Source organism: Nesoenas mayeri (genome assembly GCF_963082525.1).
Source record: "Nesoenas mayeri genome assembly, chromosome: 2".
In the NCBI taxonomy this organism is placed as follows: Eukaryota; Metazoa; Chordata; class Aves; order Columbiformes; family Columbidae; genus Nesoenas; species Nesoenas mayeri.
This window is the reverse complement of record NC_137543.1, coordinates 120639928-120659394: the sequence shown is the minus strand read 5'-3', so window position 1 is coordinate 120659394 and position 19467 is coordinate 120639928. Positions and strand designations below refer to the sequence as shown.

At 41.8% G+C, this 19467-nt stretch overlaps 1 protein-coding gene across 2 annotated transcripts in view; it reads left to right on the top strand.

Annotated features, from left to right (window-relative positions):
• The first annotated feature begins 17592 nt into the window (after positions 1 to 17592).
• STT3B (STT3 oligosaccharyltransferase complex catalytic subunit B) overlaps positions 17593 to 19467 on the top strand; it is a 52828-nt gene continuing 50953 nt past the window's right edge. For both annotated transcript variants that reach the window (XM_080338919.1, XM_080338918.1), the window contains exon 1: positions 17593 to 18072. In XM_080338919.1, the coding sequence (XP_080195045.1) occupies positions 17792 to 18072 (281 nt within the window). In that variant the 5' untranslated portion in view covers positions 17593 to 17791. The remainder of the gene's footprint in view (positions 18073 to 19467) is intronic.

Genomic DNA, 19467 nt, shown 5'->3' with positions numbered 1-19467 from the left:
TGATTGTGGTAGAAAGTGTGGTGTAACATATGATGGAAACACTTCTTTTAATTTTAACATTCTTTTGGACTGGTAAATTCATCACACTTACACCACTAAGATTGTTCAGCCATTTGCAAGCAAGCATAGGAACGTAAGAATAGAAAAATGGTAGGAAGGGACTACAATTAGAGACAATGCATGGATAAATCAGCAGATAACAAGCAGGAATATAGAGATGATTGATGGATGAAAAGTGAGAAGGAAGGAAAAGCAGAGTAGTTAGAGACTCTCTAGAGACTGAGGTTGGCCTGCTCAGCTCTGCAGCAGTGGGACTGTGGCCACACGATGGGTGGAGCATATGCTGGGTATGGTATGAAACAGCTGGAGACTGAAGAACTGAATGTACGTATGAGGAAATGCCATCTTACACAAATGCAGACACCCTGTCAATTATCCTCCTCAGTTCCTATTTTCAGAGTAATACTTGATTCCTGTGTTGAAGGTAACAGACGAGGCAGGTGTGCCAGGAACCTTTGGAAATTAGAGTTGGACAACAAAGAATTCAAAGGCCAACAATTATGGATACTTTTCAAAGGCTAGCTGTTAAAGATCTTCTGTCTCAGCTTATCTCTAAAACAGAGATACAATATCTAGCTACCCTTCAGAAGACACTGAGTTGTTGGCAGAAAAGCTATTTTCAATACATGGGGTGATATAAAAGTGTTAATATTATTACTGTTACTACCACTAAGAAAAAACAATAAAATATAGTATAGAACAAAGGGCAGCACACTGTAATATTGTTACATCCCAATTGAAAAAAAATATTTTTTTCTGTAAATGCTAATAAAAATATACTATAAAAATGAAAACTTGTAAAAATAAATCTCAGATAAATAATCTAAGGAGGGTGTGAGTGATATAAGAAATTGGCATTGGTTTGCTTGATTGCTTTTATGTTAAATGATTTGAGGATTGGGCTGAATTCTCTCGACTACAGGAGTCAAACACCTGGCCTGCGGGCCATATCCAACCCCCCAACTTGTTGTATCTGGCCCAGCATTTTATTTCAACCCAGCAGCAGTGTTGAGCTCCTTGTCACCAGGCTCCTGACACCCCTGCATTACAGGATTATCATTGCAATAAAGTTATGGTTAGAGGAAACACTTTCTGGGTTTCTGTGACCTCTGTGCACAGATCAAATGGGCCTTGCAGAAGAGAGCACAGCATAGTTTTTAAAATAACTTTGTTCTCTTTGTTTGTTTTTCTCTGAGGTATTTATAATTTTATCAGCTGTATATTGCATTATTACGTGATGTCAGCACTTCCCTCTTCTGCTTGTGCAAACAGGAATATTTCAAGTTGCTCAAGCTAAGCGTGGAGGAGTAGTACGCTGTAATTTCTATGGTATTTCTGATTACAAGATGTGTTCATGTGTACCAGTTTGGAGGATGAGGAGGCTCAGAGAAGAGAGAAGTATTGAAAAAGCTAAAGGCTGCATAAGAGTACCTGAATGTTTTATCCCTTTTTAGTTAATATGTAATTGCAGTTATTGAGTGGAAACTATTGAGTTTCCACTAGCGTTATTGAAAATGGTGAAACTACTACTATTGAGTTGCCATGGAGTGGAAAGACTCACACACCTTTTCTGATTCTATTCTGAGAGCCTTTTACTTTCCTGTTGCTCTCAAAACCAGTTTCACATCTAGTAGATCATTACAAATAATTGCTTTTACAAATATTTTACAAATATTTGCTGTATAAATAGTCCTAAGATTACATTCAGCCCTTTGAAGGCAACCATGAGGCTGATGTGTTACCCAGTGAAAAATGAGTTTGATACCCCTGCTCTCGACTGTTGTGAGGTTCTTTGTTACAGTTGATTTGTCTAAATCCATCACTCTTTCATAATTTGGTCATTTATGCATCTGCTGGGGAGAGAAATCAAATATTATAAACTCTCAAGACAGTATTGTAACTCCTGTATTGTAATTTTTTTCAGTTTGAAGCCACCACAAACCACTTAGGTGTCACAAATCTCTCTATTGCCTCCACAGCAGTCTGACCTTCCTTTACCCTATGCAAATTCAATTGCCTGGTTTCCCACTAGGCAGCGTAGCTTAGGTGGACATACCCAAGCTGACTTAACTACCCTGTTTGGTGACTGACAGAAGTACATCACAAAGCAGGATGAGTCTCAGCAAAGACTGTTAAAGACTAAATACATCAAACAGCCTAAATGGAGCTCTAGGCTCCTGTCTGGCTACGCTAGGCTTGGTATCCAAGCTACCTGTTTTAAAGCCAGCTCAGGTGTATAATGAGGAGCTAGAGCTGCAATGCTAGTATAGGTTGCAGTGTAGATGCATGATATGAGAGATGACCATAGATATTCATCAGCTTTAAAAATTAAAAAATGTTCACAATGAGAGTAGAAAAGAGACAAAGACAAATTTTTTAAGGAAATAAGATTTGCTTTCTGGAAATTGCCATTTGGGTATAAGGCCTGATTAATGACAATTTAGTAATGGTTTTAGCATCTAATCACATTTGCTCAGAGTGATTTTGGCTCCAACCAGTGCTGGTTATCCAGTAAATTCCTAACTAGTGAAATACATTAAATTCCTCAGTCACCTGAAGCATTGGTGGGAAGATTTCTCACAGGGAAACAGATCCTAGTCCAAGAGGTTCTTCTCAGGAACGGCACATAAATTTTGAAGATTTCTATTTTTAGCTTCCTGGGCAAAAATCTTGCTCATTTGTTTATTTTGCTCCACAACTTCAAGAATCAAAAGCAGTAAAAGCCTTCTCAGAGGGGTGATTCATTTTTACTTCATGTTTTTACTTTCTTTAAGCAAAATATCCTCACAGACATCCTATGTACAAAATCGAAGCCCTTAGAAAAGAATGTAGACAAATGCCCAATTCAATTTATTTCAAAAGTCATTAAGTAGTTATAACATTGTAGCATGGGTATAAGTCACATCAACATTTTTGGGAAGGGAGGAAAGCAAGTCTGTTTCTGAAGGCCTTTATCATTATAGAGGGAAGACATCAGGAACTTGCTGTGTGTAATTAAAAGATGAAGGCCACAGGAGTTTCACATCCCTTTTTTTCAGTCATGAACTGACCTACAGGTACCTAGGCAATCATGTTATTTTATTAAGATACAATTCGTTGAGGAACTTAAGCATTCCAAATCATAACCATGAATGATTTTACTACCAAGACTAGAAATATTGGAAGTCCTTTATCTATTGGGATTCTAGCTATTCAGAAAATGAATAAAGGTTTTATTTTAAAACTTTGAATATTAAAACTATACATACAAATTTTATATTAGAGAGAATACTATCTTTAGTTCAATAAGAACTGCTTTAGCAAGCTGTATTTTTAGGTTTATTTACTTAAACTGACCTGTTTCCAGTTTTGACATTTCTATTAATCATCCTCTCATTGTACACTCTTACACAGCAAGTCATTGTTATCACCTAAACTATCCAAAAGAAGTGACAAATCATTGTATTTATGGGCAAATAGATGTGCTACAACGTTTTAAAACACTAGATATTTTTTCTGTTGCACCTTCTAGCAGGAATAGCAACAGCTTCATTAAGGGTGAAACAAAATGAAAATGAACGTTAGCTTCTTCTGTCTCTATAATATCCTTCTTTACTTGATCTTTAATCTTTTAGAGAGATTAAAAGAATAAGATCTGTGCAATTTGTTTCAACAATAACATTGTTAGTTCAGAAGGAATACCTATGAAGATCTGCAGTGCTTGGCAGCAAGAATTATCAAGGACAGTGGCAGAGATGTGTAGATGAGAGTTTAAAATAGAGAGATATAATTTACAAATCTCATGTTTACCTACTCTTTTGTTTACCTGTCATCGCAATTAGCAGTACATTAAATGGCTGTGATAAGAAGTCATGGTAACAGGAGAAGCTTTTTTTTTTTAGTCAGGATGTATTTGAAAGAATTCGTTCAAGAGTATACACTCTCATTCTTTGGGGGCACAGGGCCTCGCTGCAACAAAATAGATATGAAAACATAATTGCAAAGCCTTAACATTTGCTAAGGCACTTGGATATATATATAGCATTGGACTGGAAAAATACTTAGAATTTTTTTTTCTCCCTAACCCAGAAAAGATCAGATAACAAATTGCTGTCCTTTAAAATTTATCTATATGCATCTACCTATCTATATATGTATGCTAAATATGCATAAAAATACAATGAAATAGTTTTGAATAAATTTTTCAATGACTTCCCTTAGAAAGCGGTCAGAATCCTGTTATTTGCAGAGATATTTAAAACTAAATTGCACTGGAAAGGTTTTTGGTAGAGAACCATCTCGCAGGGCAAGGAAATGGACTACATAATCTAATACGTCTGTCCTCTCTAGATTTTGTGATTCATATAGAATATGAAAATGACTAAGGATTTAAAAAAAAAAAAAAGTATTTCCTGACAACCACAGCATCTTATGAAAACTCTGTCTTTCATTATTCTGGGAGATAACAAGGTTGAAAAGTCTGACAAGTCCACTAATGGTTCTAAAATTGCTACAAAATAAAATCAATTGTTTAGACTTAAGTATCATTTCATAAGTACTGTATCACACTTATGCATCTAAAATATTATGCTTTCTGACATGTTTACATGTGATCGTGGTCCGGCACAGCTTGCTGTATGCCCAGAGCAAAGTGAAACAGCAAGTCATACAGGTAAACAAAGGGTATGCAACAAGAATTTAAGCCTGATTTGAGCTGTAAATCTATTAGTCAAGTTAGAGCAATAAACGACTGATCACATCAATGAGAATTCCTGAAATGACACAGTGGCCTAGAGTCTTCCCAGCCTAATTTGGGATACTTACCAAAATTAACATTGTCACCTGGAGCTCCACCTACAGCCACCTATGAGAAATCTCCTCTACCATGCAATTCAGGCTTACAATCCAAAAGAAAAAAATGAGACTGAACAGGGAGTCTCAGTTATTGATCCCTGCCCCAACAGGGACTACAGTCTGAGCCACCCCTGGGAGCTCAATCACATCTTCCTTGGAAATGTTAGCAGATAATGCTCCACATGATGCCAGCCACTCACCTATTACAGCAGAGAGCTGCAGCTGATCCCATAGTGATACACAGCCCCAGCTGTTGCTTTCTCCCCTCCACAGGGAACACAAGAGTCATATGCTGGAACCATAGAGTTTCTTATAGGATAGAAAGAGTAGTAACTGGGCTGTGCACTGGCCATGCCTATCAGCTACTCTTTATTACACCTGGGTAAGCCTTGAGCAACTTTGGGTTCCTCACACGCTCACATCCCTCAGGATACACCCCATGCACCTTCTTGAGAGCATATACACCCCCATCACCAAAAATAAAAACCTGAGATCCACTCTGTGGGCTGATTCTTCCAAAACAAATTATTAATAACTCTTACGGACAACAGTGGCTTAATCCTGTTCGCAGAGTTATAAAAAGAGTTTCTTGAGCACAGTGACTAGCATTGTACTGAATTGGAGTAGGAGGGCAGGTGATGTCTTGCACTTTCTCTGTGCTTATATAACAGTACGGAAGAGTGCACAGATCCAGCCCTCAGGCTGTTGAAGAAAAAAGTATCTTATTACTGTCCAGCATTTTATAAATTCTTAATAAAATAGTAACATCAATATATAGCACGATACACTTCCCAAATGCAACTTTGGGGGAGAGAGGGCAAAGATATTTATGGCATGCTTCTTGCATTCGGGTTGCTGAACAGTGGAATTATATTAAAGCTGTATTCACAGGAAATACATACTAAGAAGTACATATAGAAAGCAAAAATATTTCCAGCAAACCTGGGAACAATATTCATATATTTAGATATATTTTTCTTTGTGAGCATTAAATTCCCTAGAGACTCTATTCAGCACAAGGCTTTAGTATAAGATTAGCTCTATGCACTTTAATGGGGCTATTCACATGCTTACAGAGAAACACTAACTTAAGTACTCAACTTAATGCTCAGACATTTCAACAATGTTAAAATTACAGTCTTCAAATTAAACATGCCAAAACAGATTTTATAAAAATGGATCTTATAAAAAGATTCTGAGCTTGCAAGCAATTTTTCTCCCATCATCCAGAATCTGCAGGAATCCAGAATCACCTAATCCTCAAATCTGTCTCTTTTGTTATATCCAGATGTATAACCAAACTACAAATGCCCAAGGCAACCTGATCTCTAGGGGAGCAAAGCCACTTTTTTAATCACAACTCTTCTGTTAATTTTCATAGAAAAAAAACCAAAAAAACCCACAAAAAAACCCAGTATACCTAAAAACTGTTGGAACAATATACCTAGAAAACTGACATGAAAGATATTTTCTTGATCTAATACCTAAACCAAAACACTTCTGCAAGAAGTTATCACTCTGATCCTGATTAATAGTCAGCAGCAGCGGCATCTTCCTGGCTTCTAAGAAGGGCATGACATAAAAGACACAAGTCTAAGACATATGTCACTGTAAGTGTGCTCTGGCAGCACTTCACCTCACCTAGATGGAAACCTTCAAAGAAAAATCTACAGGTTTTTCTCCTCTCATAGTCCCCATTCTTCTGTCATAGATACAGCCCTGTCAGAATCCAAGCAACTCCATCTTCAAAGGAATTTGAAAACTCACAGCAAGAAATGCTTAACTTTATTACTGTAGGCAAGTTGCTTAGATTAACCAGGTAGCTAAGCACGAGGAATGTTCCTACTGATTAGGATTTCATATGTGCTCCTTAAGGCACAGGCATTTTTCTTTTCCCCCCACCACAGTCATGGGATAAAAGTTTTGAATTTAAAATATTTCTTACATGTATCTACAACTGAAGTAAAGTCTTCCACAACTATCATAATAGTTTTCTTCCTTTCTCTTTCAGGTATCACAGCTGGTACCCTTGCAACACAGCTGAAGTGCAAGAAATTTAGGACTATTTATTACTGATGGTTTAAGAATAGAAGATCATTTCCCATCACACCAAGACATCTGTCAATCTGCAGTACTCTTCTTTAGAGCCCTGAGAAACCTATATTTTATTAGTCTTAGAGACAGAGATTCAAAAGAAAGTCTAAAAAGCAAAATAAACTATCACATCCTCACAGTTCTTTATGTGTAAACTCTATTGATCAGCAGATAGCACTGGGGCAGCTCCCTCCTCATGGTAGGAGACCCGGCACTAGACCAAGAGCATAAACATTGCGACAAAATAGCTGTTTTCAGTCCTTTTCAATTTTTATACTCCAAAAAGTTTTCCATTGAAGATGTATTTCTCCATAGTCAACCTCAGGTCATCAGTATTGGGCTTCCTTTTGCACACTCCTTATAGGTAGCCATGATAGGGACCCACTGGCCACATTTTGAAATCTGTACACAGCATTGCTACCAAAAGAATTGGCCCCTGTGACTCTGTTCCTCCAGTGGGAAATAGCTCTGCTACATGTAAGTTAGTCTAAGAAACAGTATTTTTCCAAAAATTCAGAATTTACTAGATACACAGGTAGAAACACACAGTGTTTGTTTGCTCATGACATATATACACCAATGAGCTTGTTTTGAATATTAACATCTCAACTCTGCTACTGGTGTATTATTTATAACTCCAGAGCATTTCTCAAGCCTTGTTGATGCCTGAAAATAAGGACTACGTAAGCACAGGAAAGCAGGTGATGCCAGTAACTATGTACTAAGAGACTCTGAAGAGCCATAATACCATTCTGGCCAATTTAAATATTCATTCTTTCCTTGTTAACATAAAGCCTCTCCACATTTAGTTTCTCAATTAAATAAGAGGTGAAGTGGTTTACAGACCAGTGCTTTAGTGAGATGGAATCTAATTACAGTTAATATCCAAATATACAAAAGTGTGGCCTGCCAATAGTTAATAAAAAGCAGTGGTTAAGAATGATGAGAGTACTGCTTTCAAAATGAACTTAACATAAAGAATGTCTAATTACCAAATTAAAAACCTGCATTGAGAAGTATTCATTTCTGAAACAAGAATAGGTGGAACATATTATGACTATATCTTTCATCCTGGCGGAAAGGAAAGCTTACCATAGACATTTCTTACAGACCTACCTCGCACTAGTGCTTAGGAAGCTGAATGCTTTTGCTTCCTTATCAAGAAACTAGGTGAGATGATGTTGGCTCTATGAATAAAAGGGTAATAATACCATATGGAGGCAGAGGAACTAAAATATTTATATTTCATTTTTGAATCCTACTGGGGATCTGTGGCTTTTCAGGTGGTTCTAATATGTGACAGACAGAGAAAGCTCTTCACCATCATAAATTAATATGATTTGGGACTGCACACCTAAAAGTACTCAGGGTTTGACCTTGCATTTCTGAATTTTTAGGAGTCTCTATAGTACTCCAAAACATAATTGCATTACGCTGACAGGCAATGCTTATGATACTCTGGAGGATCTGGCTGATCTTCAGAGGCATAGCTCTATCTCAACTAAAATAGAGAATTAAGTAGAAGATAGCCAATCTTTGTACTTAATATTCACAATTCTCCTAGTTCCTGGCTGTGACAACTAGTGGTGACTGTATTAATAGAAAATTTCTCCTATTACATTACAAGAAACCACATAAAACTCTTACCTGACAGTTCAGGTTAGGACAACACACACTAAGCTACAGGCCACAGTAGGGTGGAAGAACTACAATGAAATGACACTACACTTTTCCCAAGCCTGACAAAATTACTCTAATACTGTTAAAAGAGCATTTGAACACTGTCTTCTCCTCATTGTTACCTAATACAATCAGTTCATGAAGAAAACAAGAAAGTCATAGACTAATACAAGTCACTTTTCTCTCCAGAAGAAGAACAATTGTTGCAGATATAGAGATTACCATGTCTAATAATTCAAATGTCAGTAATTAGGAGCCCAATAAAAATTGCCTAGGATTTCCACATGAATCTTACCATCTGCCTGCAATAAACCCCATGTAGTGTGTATCTGCTTCAAGTGGAAGTCACATGAAGGAGATAAAAGTAGAATCAATTAGCAAATTGAAGTACTTTGTATGTCAAGATAATGGAGGCATTTTCTCTAAAAAAAAAAAAAAAAGATGCTCACCATCTTAGAAATTCCTAAATTTATTCTTGATATTGATAAATAAGATCCTCTCAAAATAAAAAGTTGTATGACTCCATAAACATGTACAGATTCCAAGCATAATATTGAATGTGTGATGTTGTAGAAACAAGCATAGTATGTAATAAAAAGACCTTTGAGTAAAGTAAAAAATTCCTAGTAACTGCCAAAGAGATACTATGGTGCAGATAGCTTGGTCACATTCCCTGTCCAGCTTGCCTGTGTGAACTTGGAAACCTGTGCCGGGTGTATGTAGCAAGATTTTGGTAGTGGGGAGACTGCAGCGGCAGCCTCTGTGGGAGGAGATCAGGGGCTGCCCTATGCTGGACACAAAGGATTCCAGATGGCTCTGCAATGGACCCACCGCAGGTCAAAGCAGAGCCCACCAACCAAGCTAGTGGTGCTTTTATGAACATATCTAGGAAAAAGAAGAAAAAAAGTCAGAGAGAGGAGGAGGGAACAAAAAGAGATAGAAACAACAGAGGGAATACCAAGATCAGAGGTGAAGGAGGAGGAACGGGAGGAAGTGCTCCATGACAGATAATCCCTGCAGCCCATGAGACACTAACTTTACATTTGAAAGACTACAACTACACTCACAAAATACACCTCTCTCAAATTAACATTGATAAGCTCCTTATGACATTCTGTGTCTGTTAGATGACAGAGGACAAGAGCAGGCAGGGAAGCTGCCACACAGTGCGGATGCTGGTGCTATCCTGCCCTCTCCTTCTCTCTGTTAACAACGCACGTTTGACACAATAGCTTATGGGACTGAAAAGGCTCTCAGGATGAGTCTTGAATATTGTCTATAATAGTCCGCACTTTAAGCATAAGTAGAGGGAACAGCTGGAAGATTTGTCTGTCTCTCACCCATACAATTGCAAAGGTCAACAGTTTGGCTATTTCTACAGTATGATTTCCATGTCACGAAGAAGCTAAAGCAACACTGAACACAGTCCTTCGTGCAAAATCAATGTGCATGCCTTCTAGCTTCAAAAAGAGCAATATGGAGATCAGAGTTAACACAGGTCTTGGCAACTTTGGATGGTCTCAAGCAACACTGGCTCCATGCAAAAATGAGAAACCATATCAACAAGGTGGGGAAGCGAGGGGACAGGCAGGCTGCATGCATATGCCAGGGAGCAGAGATATTCAATCAGCATTTGTAAGGAACTATTGTATCTTCACATTAAAGACAATTTCACGGAATCCACCCAACGTGTTTTTAAATGCAGAAGTACAGAGAGCATAAGAGGGGAAAAAAAACAAGACCAAGTTCTAGAGGACAGAATTTACACCAGAAGGCAAGAGAGGTTTTTTAAAGTTATGAGACAGTTTGTTACATTAGGGTATATTACTCTGGCTGATTGCCACATTAAAGAAATAAAACTGGGCACGTAATAGTTGCATAACTTGCCCAATATGTCCTGCAAGTGCCTTTAACAGTGACTCAGGTGCTTTGGCGGAAGAGATTTTCCACTGGTCCTGTTTTTGCAGCAGCGGTTCTTATATTGTCAAATAAGTAAAGGTTTGGTGTTTGTTTTCTTTTTTCCCTCAGACTTATGTGGCTGCTTTCCTTTAGCAGTTACAAATTCTCTTTGAGGAAATTAATTTGAAATACTAACTGGGTTTTTTAAGTCTGGGAGCACGTATCAGTAACTGGCATGACATATCAATAGGGATTTTGGTGCCCTAAGACTTGCAAAAGTGGAAAAATATTGAAAGGACAGACGCATCCAAAGAGAGTCTAGCAGTGAGGACTAATTGTTCTGGGATTAGTTTTTCCAGGATAGGATTTTAAACATTAATTGTTCCAGATGCATCTACAAAAAAAAAAAAGAAAAAAAAATCAAAAACATGTCAGAAATTCAACTGGATAACAATGCATCTGGGATTTAAGTTCTACAGTCATTTACAAAGAGAGATTCATGTGGTACTAAAGACCTAGGGATTTGGTATCACAGAACATAGTGTCTCAGCTCACATGTGGACAGAAGTCACTAAAAGCCTCTTGGTAATTTTTCTGCCATTCAGCAGTTTGTCCAATTTTGAAGCCTCTAATCATTTGATACCACTGCAGCAGCCAGAACAGTTCCAGTCATGAAGTAGTCATTGCTGAATTATTTTCTTGACAATGATGAAGTCCTCACTTTAGATCTACGTGTGAGGATGAGGATGGGTTGAAATTACACAGTCCCAAAGCACCCATAAGTTTCTGTTTTGTATTGCATTGTGCATTTTTGCACAGTTCCTTCCACAACAAAATTACTTAAATTCTTTTGCAATTCTGATGCAGTTACTAATGCAGCAGTTGACTAGAAGAATATCTACAAGCAGTCTAGGAAACAGCAAGGCGACAATAATTTGTCTGAATTGCTAGCAACAGAAAAGTACTAGAAACAATTCTTTGTAAAATAACTCCTCTTTCCTCAAGGCCATGCACATTTAGACTACAAACTCAGTTATGAAAAAATACCGCACAATACTCACAGAAAAATTTTCAGGCAGGAGGAATTCTTTGCTGGTATTATACTACAGGATCTTCACATTTTTTCCTACTGAATTAGTTAATGCATTGAAATATCTTTGATACTGCTGAAAAGCTTTGCAATGTAAACAACGTGCTCAAATTTATCAGCCGAACTAAAATCAGACAAGTAAAGCTTTGATGAACTATAGTAATAACTTACAGACAATGTGCAAACAACACCCTCTCCCCATTCCCCTACATTCAACCGCTACCAGGAACCATGTGGAATGTTCTGGTGAGGGAGGCAATGATAAAAATATACAACTTAAGGGTGACTAAAATCCTACCAACAAACTCCCACCAATTTCAAAAGGCTTTAAACAACAACAGAAAAAAACCTTCTTTCCTCTCTGTTCCTTGTTCTGTGTTGTCTCCACATCTTGCTCTGATGCTGGAACATGTAGCTGGTGTTAAAGCTAACAGCAGAAGGCCTCTTTCCTATATTCTGCTTGCCCTTCTCACTTCAATCTAGTGACAAAATTAACCTTAATTGCAAGCAAGCAGTAACAGATCCCAGATATTTAAAATTGACATCTCTCTCACTTTACTCCCCAGAGGTTAGCTTTACCTCCAGCTAGTTCCCTTAGCAGCTTTGCTGTTCCAACATAATATTTTAATAAGATCTAGTATCTACAACTTCTGGGGACTTAGCATTTACATGCTAAACATCACCCTTCAGCTATTTGATGGGCCTTTTAGTGATGTCCCTGAAGAAAATGGCCTTTTTTAAGACTTTATTTTTTGCTGATCATCCCAAGGCAGCACATTCCTTCTTACCAGAAGGAATAAAATGAAAGTTTTTTGCAAAAACACTTGGCTGAAGCACTTGCCGGGAACAAGCAAGTTCTGGTTAAGGTGCTTGCAAACACTAGAGATGACAAAACACAACTCAAGAAAGGTACTTCAGAGGTCCACAGGTTTTAAATGTCACACAGCACTTATGCATGTGGCTAAGAATATATACATTTATAATGTTGAGTATGCTATTTTTTGTTTATTTAAAGGCCCTGTGTGTGACCCTCCCTCAGTTTTTCTAACAAAGGATGGAGACTTTGCAGAGCTTGTACCAGCCCACCAGAGGGAAAAGCCCTATTTCTTCTCAAGAAGTGAAGATCAGGTTGATACAAAAGGTGCTGGTGGCAGAAAAATATGTTAGGTGTTAGTTAAAGAGAGCAAAAAACATCGTGTCTTTGCATGCAAACCTGAGTGACTTTTTACTACTGTGCAGGTCATGGGAAAGGGAAATTAAGTAGGATAATTAAGACAGGAGAATCAGAGGAGGAATATCAACATGTTTAAGTTATTTGAAAGGAAAAGGAAAAATCACCAGCAGAACATCTTCAGGAGTAGGTCAAGTTTCTACTGCTATTGAATTAAACGCTTGATGAAAGCCTTGTCTAAACACAACAGTTGTGCCATTTTAATTCAAATCAATTAAAAAGCTCATTATGGTTCCACAGGTGCAGAGCTCTTTGCAGACAATCTTGCATCAGTTTACAACTGGCTTGATTTACACGTATCCACAAAGGGTTGCACCTGCTTGATTAAACTGATTTTAAAGTTCTTTTAAACTCATGTCATTTTGTCTTTATGAAGACTAATAGAGTTATTTTTAAATGCATTAAACTTCAGTTTCTCAAGGATAATTATGTGCAACAGTATTATGTTTTCTCTGATCTAGACACTGTCATGCATTTTTAAACAATTATGATCTCAGCACATAGCTGAAATCATCCTCTACCCTATCAAGTTATGTTCAACTGTGCTACTCGCATTATAACATTCTTCAGTTCATAAAGTGTTGTATTGTTAATTTCTAAAGACATCCTCAAAAAATCTTAACAACAAACGTATTAACCTGTTCATCTGCAGGACCATAAATTTGGAAGGATTGTTTAAGAGACTTGCTTATTCACCTCAAACCTGAACTGCTCTTCAAATGTCTTTCTAAGCAAAGGTACCTACTCCAGTTAATAAACACTTCTGAACTGTTGCCAATAAAGTTTGGTGAAAAGTATGAATTGTTCCCACCAATCACAAGTTTGTACTTCTGATTAATAACTTATTACCTGGATGTGTCCATGTGCACTTCTTTTCAGCACAAATTTTGTTCGCTGTTCTTTCTAATAGCAGACTGAAGATCAGTGATACGTTGTAGCTGTGTTGAAGAATGAGTACTCTCCTCTGACATTTTACCGTACCCAGCTCTACAACTTCCAAGATGCTCTGGTTTGTACAACCATAACATTAATTCTGCGCTTGGCATTATCCCCTGAATAATTCCATTATTAAGGAAGCTTGAAAATGGAAGAGTATTTTTTTTTTTCCTTAAGGCATTTGGCTATTATTTTGCACGCTCACAACAGGGAATTGATTCTCTATATGCAAAATTGTTCACAATCACTATGCAAAGTCAACTCCTCAGTGACTGATGTGGATATTTTTCTGGATTTTTGTGTTTAAAAAAACACCACCACACAGAGTGGAACAAATCAAACCAAATTACCTTAAAACAAATGAAAGAACAGAAGATGATAGGAGGGCAAAAAAGTGTCACTTTTTTTTTTTTTTTAAGAATATAAGAAAAACCTCTTTCCTCATCAAGCACAAGCTGAATGCAGTTTCCAATATGCATGTTTTTCACCTGCTCTACAGAAATGTATTTTACATTTCTGTTGTGGCAGTATAGTATCAAAATCACTGAATCCCTCCATCTAACTATAGCAGTCTATGAATTTTCATCTGTGTGCATTTGATTAATTTTATTGTAAGACTACTAAACCTTATGTCATACAAAAATTCAAACAATATATTTAAAGAAATATTAATAAATGCTTTTACTAGAACTTTGCTTTTGCTGCCACTAGATTTCATTGCCCAAGCTCTGAGGTATTCAACAGTACATACTTTTGAACAGTTTGAAAATGAATAGGCAACAATATCATTTGTTACCAATGACAGAAACACTTTACCATTAGTCAGTCTTCAAATAAATCACATTCTGTCTGGGTTTGTCTGTGCTCAAAAAATTGTCTGATTTAACTCCATCAGTATAGTCAGAATGCAATAACCTCCCTGTTGGATGTAAAAACTACAGTACTGAAATGTAAAGTAACCACCATATAACCTTATCCACACCATGATCTGCAATAATTTTTAAATAAACCAGACTCACAATCAAGGAAAGTTAACACTGATAGTAAATTTTACATAAAAAGAAGTTTTGGTACACACATTTTATTTCCAGCTGATATGCATCATCAGTGCTTTCTGGCTCCTTAATATCCAGAAAAATGGCCAGGGGCAGGGGAGAAGATAAAGGTATACTACATACAATGCTACCATTTAAAGCAGCTCCTCTACTGCATTGTTAAGCTTGAACTGCTCTTACCAATATGCAGGATCCCAACTGTGAGAATGGAAATAACACATTGTCATTTCAGAAAAGTAGACTAGGACTGAGTCTGTTGTAAAATCAGTCAATGCATTTTAGAAAACATTTAATAGCTGCAAATTTTTAGCCACTTCTGTTCTTTGTTCATGAGCCAATTAAAAAAAAAATCCTTCACTTGAAATGCCAGTTGGTCAGCTCAAAAAAAAAATCCTTCACTTGAAATGCCAGTTGGTCAGCTCATTAAAAAAGCCTCACTGACAACACTAGAAAAGGGGCAAATGTCTAATTTATTTTACCTTTAACATATTATTGGCCTATTTTAACAAAAATAAGAAAGAACATGGTACTAAAAAGGAAGCAAACAAAAATCCTGCCAAACAAAATCCACAGCCTTTTAAGAGCCAGATTCAGCAAAACCGAATCTCAAAATTTTCTGGAAGTTTTCCTAAGCCTTATTCTAAAAGAGTATGTAAAAGGGAGTCCTGTAGGAGCAACAGTATATCAAAGTGTTCATCTTAAAACATATACACATCTTACAATACAATAACTCCGCTTTCAACCCCAGCAACTAATGCAAGGATTGAGGAAGAATAGTTACATCGTCTACAAATTGTTAGTGCTTTCCAATAAAAGAAAAACTTTAATAAAAAGGCTTGCACTTTTCTTACAAAGACACATGCTGTTTTCTTCCTCTGGCAAATAAAATAAAAGTAGAGACAATAGCAAGGACTAATTAGAATTATATTAGTCAGCTAAGGCCCAACATAGTCCCCCACCTATACCAGTGAAATTGAACTGCAAATCTTCAGGACCTCTGGAGAGCCATGTTTGTGTATCAAAGGGAATGCCTGATGCTCAAACAAAACCCAGGCTATTTAATTTGAAAAATACAGCCCTACAAAAAGTCACAAAATGAGTTGCTGGTGTAATGAGTGCAAACAGCCATCTAGCTTTTATTTTGCCTGTGCTTAGCAACATACTGTTTCTAAAAGCAGGCAGTCTCCTGCCATTTCAGAGTAGATGGAAGGTCAGCAAGACCATGCAAAAAGTGTGACTGCAGAACTTCAGTCTTTCAGTTTTCTTCAGCCCTTATTGTAACCGCAGGTTTCACAAAATGTTTGAGGAAGTTACAAGACTCTCAAAGAGCATTTCATTGTGAAAACTCCTAAAAGATAAAGCACTTTAAAAAAAAAAAAGGGGGGGGGGGGGGAGGGGGTGAAGGAAGGCAAAAAAGCACCAAGGTTTCCGTTTGCCGGGCTCTGCACCAAACTGGAAGAAGCGGTCCCAGCAGAGGTAGGTGAATGCACTAGGGTGAGGGCTGCCAGGCCTTGCGTTCAGCTGCTCCTCCTCACTGCCCGAGGCTCAAGCTCTGGCACAATGCTTGCTGCAGCCGACACTATTTCCACAATGGCAATTAAATATTTGAAATAAACGGATCTAAAGTACGTGAACCTCAAGGGGGCACAGCATCCAAGAGTAAGCTCACACCATGAGAGAAACAGAAGCAGCCTGGCGGGCTGCAAGAGAGATGACCAGCACTTCATTCCAACTCAGGGCCCCCTTAGGGGATGCAAACGAACCCGCAGGGCTGCCCAGGGTCAGCTGACGCCACTGCTACCTCCCGCCACAAACGCACTCCCCTCACAAGCAAGGGGCGTTGGAGCCGTTACGGCTGTTGGCACTGCCCCTGGCGCGCTCAGGGGCTCGGGCACGCCCCCACCCCGCGGACTACGCCTCCCAGCAGACTCCGCTCCACGGGGGGGCCCCGGCGCAGGGCACGGCGGGAGCGGCGGCAACGACAGGACACCGCCCCGCCAACCCACACGCACTGCGGAGCCCTGACACAGGGCTGGCGGCCGCCCACGGTGATCGCTGCTCTTGAGGGCGCCCACGTGACTCGCAGGCCTCGCTCTGATTAGAGCAAACCGCCGCCAGTCACCGCCGCCCCTTTTTTACCTCACCAATGGCTGGCCGCGAGCACAACCTCCTCTGCGCGCCCTGCCACGCCTTCACGCCCGCCACTCCGATTGGCTGCGTGGGGCTCGCACCCGCCCCTTTTAAATACCTGTCGCTCTGTGACAGGTCGTCACGGAGTTCCTGTTAGCAGGGCTACCGCGAGGATTGGTCCCTTCCCCCCCGCCATCCTCGCCTTCCCTCTGGAGCCCCGCCCCTGCCCCGTAGCTCCTCCCGCACTGGAGGGCGGCAATGTCAAACCGCCCGCTCGGTCGGGCCCGATCCGCCGGCCCTCGCGCCCGCCCGCTCGCCCCCGCTCCTCTCCCGCCTGGCCCCTCGCGCGCGCACGCGCAGGACGGCCGCAGCTCCCTGACGCCGGCCGCGCGCCCGCGGCTCTTCCCTCACCCTGCGCGCGCGCGCGGTCCCCGGCCCCTCCCCCCGCCTCGAGCCCAGCCCTCGCCTTCTCGGCCCCTCCTCCTTCCGTCACTGGCCCCGCCCCCGGAGTCGCTCGCCGCCCCGGCCCCCTGCGCCCCGCCCGCCGGCCCCGCGCGCCGCACTGGGATGGTGACGGCGGCGGCGGGAGCAGAGCGCGGCTGAGCGAGGAGGCGGCGGCGGCGGGGAGTCAGTGAGGACCCGCTGAGGGAGCGGGCGGGCTCCGCCCCTCCCCTGCCGAGCCTCCCTCCCCCTGCCCTTCCTCCCGCTCCCTCCCCCACCCCTCCTCCGCCTCCTCCCCGCACGCGCCAGGCGGAGAGGCTGCGAGGGAGCCCCGGGTACAACATGGCGGAGCACTCGGCCCCCGACAACAAGCACAAACCCGCCGCCAACTCCGTAGCGCTGCACAACAGCCGCGCTGGGGCGAGTGGCGGCGGCGCGGCGGCGGCGGCTGCCGGCGGCCCCCCGGCGGGCGGAGGCGGCCTGTCGGGGGGCCTGTCGCAGCCGGCGGGCTGGCAGTCGCTCCTCTCCTTCACCATCCTCTTCCTGGCCTGGCTGGCCGGCTTCAGTTCCCGGCTCTTCGCCGTCATCCGCTTCGAGAGCATCATCCACGAGTTCGACCCCTGGTGAGGGACTCCGCCGCCGCCGGACGGGACCGGACGGGACGGGCAGGCGGGAAAGCCGCCCCCTCACGGGGCGCGCCTCTGGCAGGCGCCGTGTGCCCCAGCGGATGAGGTGGGGGGCGCCCCGCAGGCTTCCCCGCTGCGGCCGTGGGGACGGCGGGAGGTCCCCCACCGCCTGCCCCCCGCTCCGCCACTTCGCGAACTTGTGCCCTGCCTGTTCCCCCGGCCGCCGGGCGGAGGGAGCCGAGAGCCGCGGCCGGCCTCGGAGGGAAGGGGGGAGGGAAGGAGGCGGTGCGGACGGGACACGCAGTGGCAGGTCGGAGCGAGCTCGGGGGGTCGCGGAGCGCAGGGACAGGCGTGAGGGGCCGCCGTGGGGCAAGAGCCGGCGGGCGGGGGAAAGGAAGCGCCGGGCGCGATCGTCAGTGCCGGGCACTGGGGCGTCCCCCCAGGGCGGGAGGGAGCGCGGCGGCGGTACCCCCGGATCCGGCGGAGCTGTGCGAGCAGGAGGCGGTGGAGTTGCCGCAGGACCCTCCTCCGCGCTGCTGAGGGGCGCGGGGAAAGTTGTGGCACTGGCAGGAAGGTGGGGGTGACTGGCAGGGGTCGGGGGCTCCGGCCGCCGCCGTCGTAATGGAACAGTTGTACCCAACATGACCGACGTCCGGATCCGGGTCCTTGTGTCGCGCCGCTGGTCTCCAGATGTGCGGTGCGGCTTCTCGGAGGGTTCTCCCCTAGAGCCCTTGTCGGCCGGGGAGGGAGGAGGGTGAGGAATGCAGTTCAGGAAGTAATCTTCATAAAAGTGACTTGAGGGATTACGGTGAAATGGGTGACATTGATTTACTGCCAGGTGTTTCAAAGCTGCGTTCCTGAGCCCAAGGACTTTTGCTGTTTCTCATGCATCTTGATTTTTCTAAAGATTGCTTTCCCTCCCGTAGAAGCTGTCTGTTCTTGTCCCTGTTGGAGGGGACTGAAACCATTTTATGTATAAGATCAAGAAATGCTGCACTTGTTCCTTGCAGCAAGGCAAAGATGACAGGACTTGTGGGGCAGTTTTTTCATGCAAAAAATGTGACAATGAATTTTTATACTAGTGGCTACTTTATCCTAGGAATCCGTGATATTTTTTTTAGAACTTTAAGTAGGGCAAGCCACAGATGACTTTAGAAAAATGAATTCTCTGTTTTTAACTTAAAATTTTATGTCTCGAGTCTTCTTGTTAATCTCATGAAGGAAGAGGATGCTTCGTTTTCAAATGCATGGTAGATACTCTGTGTTAAACTTAATCTTAAATTGTTACTGAAATTGTACTTATTTGCAAAGCGTGCACTCCACTTTGATAGTTTCAAAAGCACAACTTCCTCTTTTCTGGTTGTTTTTTCCCCTCTCACTCCCCCCCCCCCC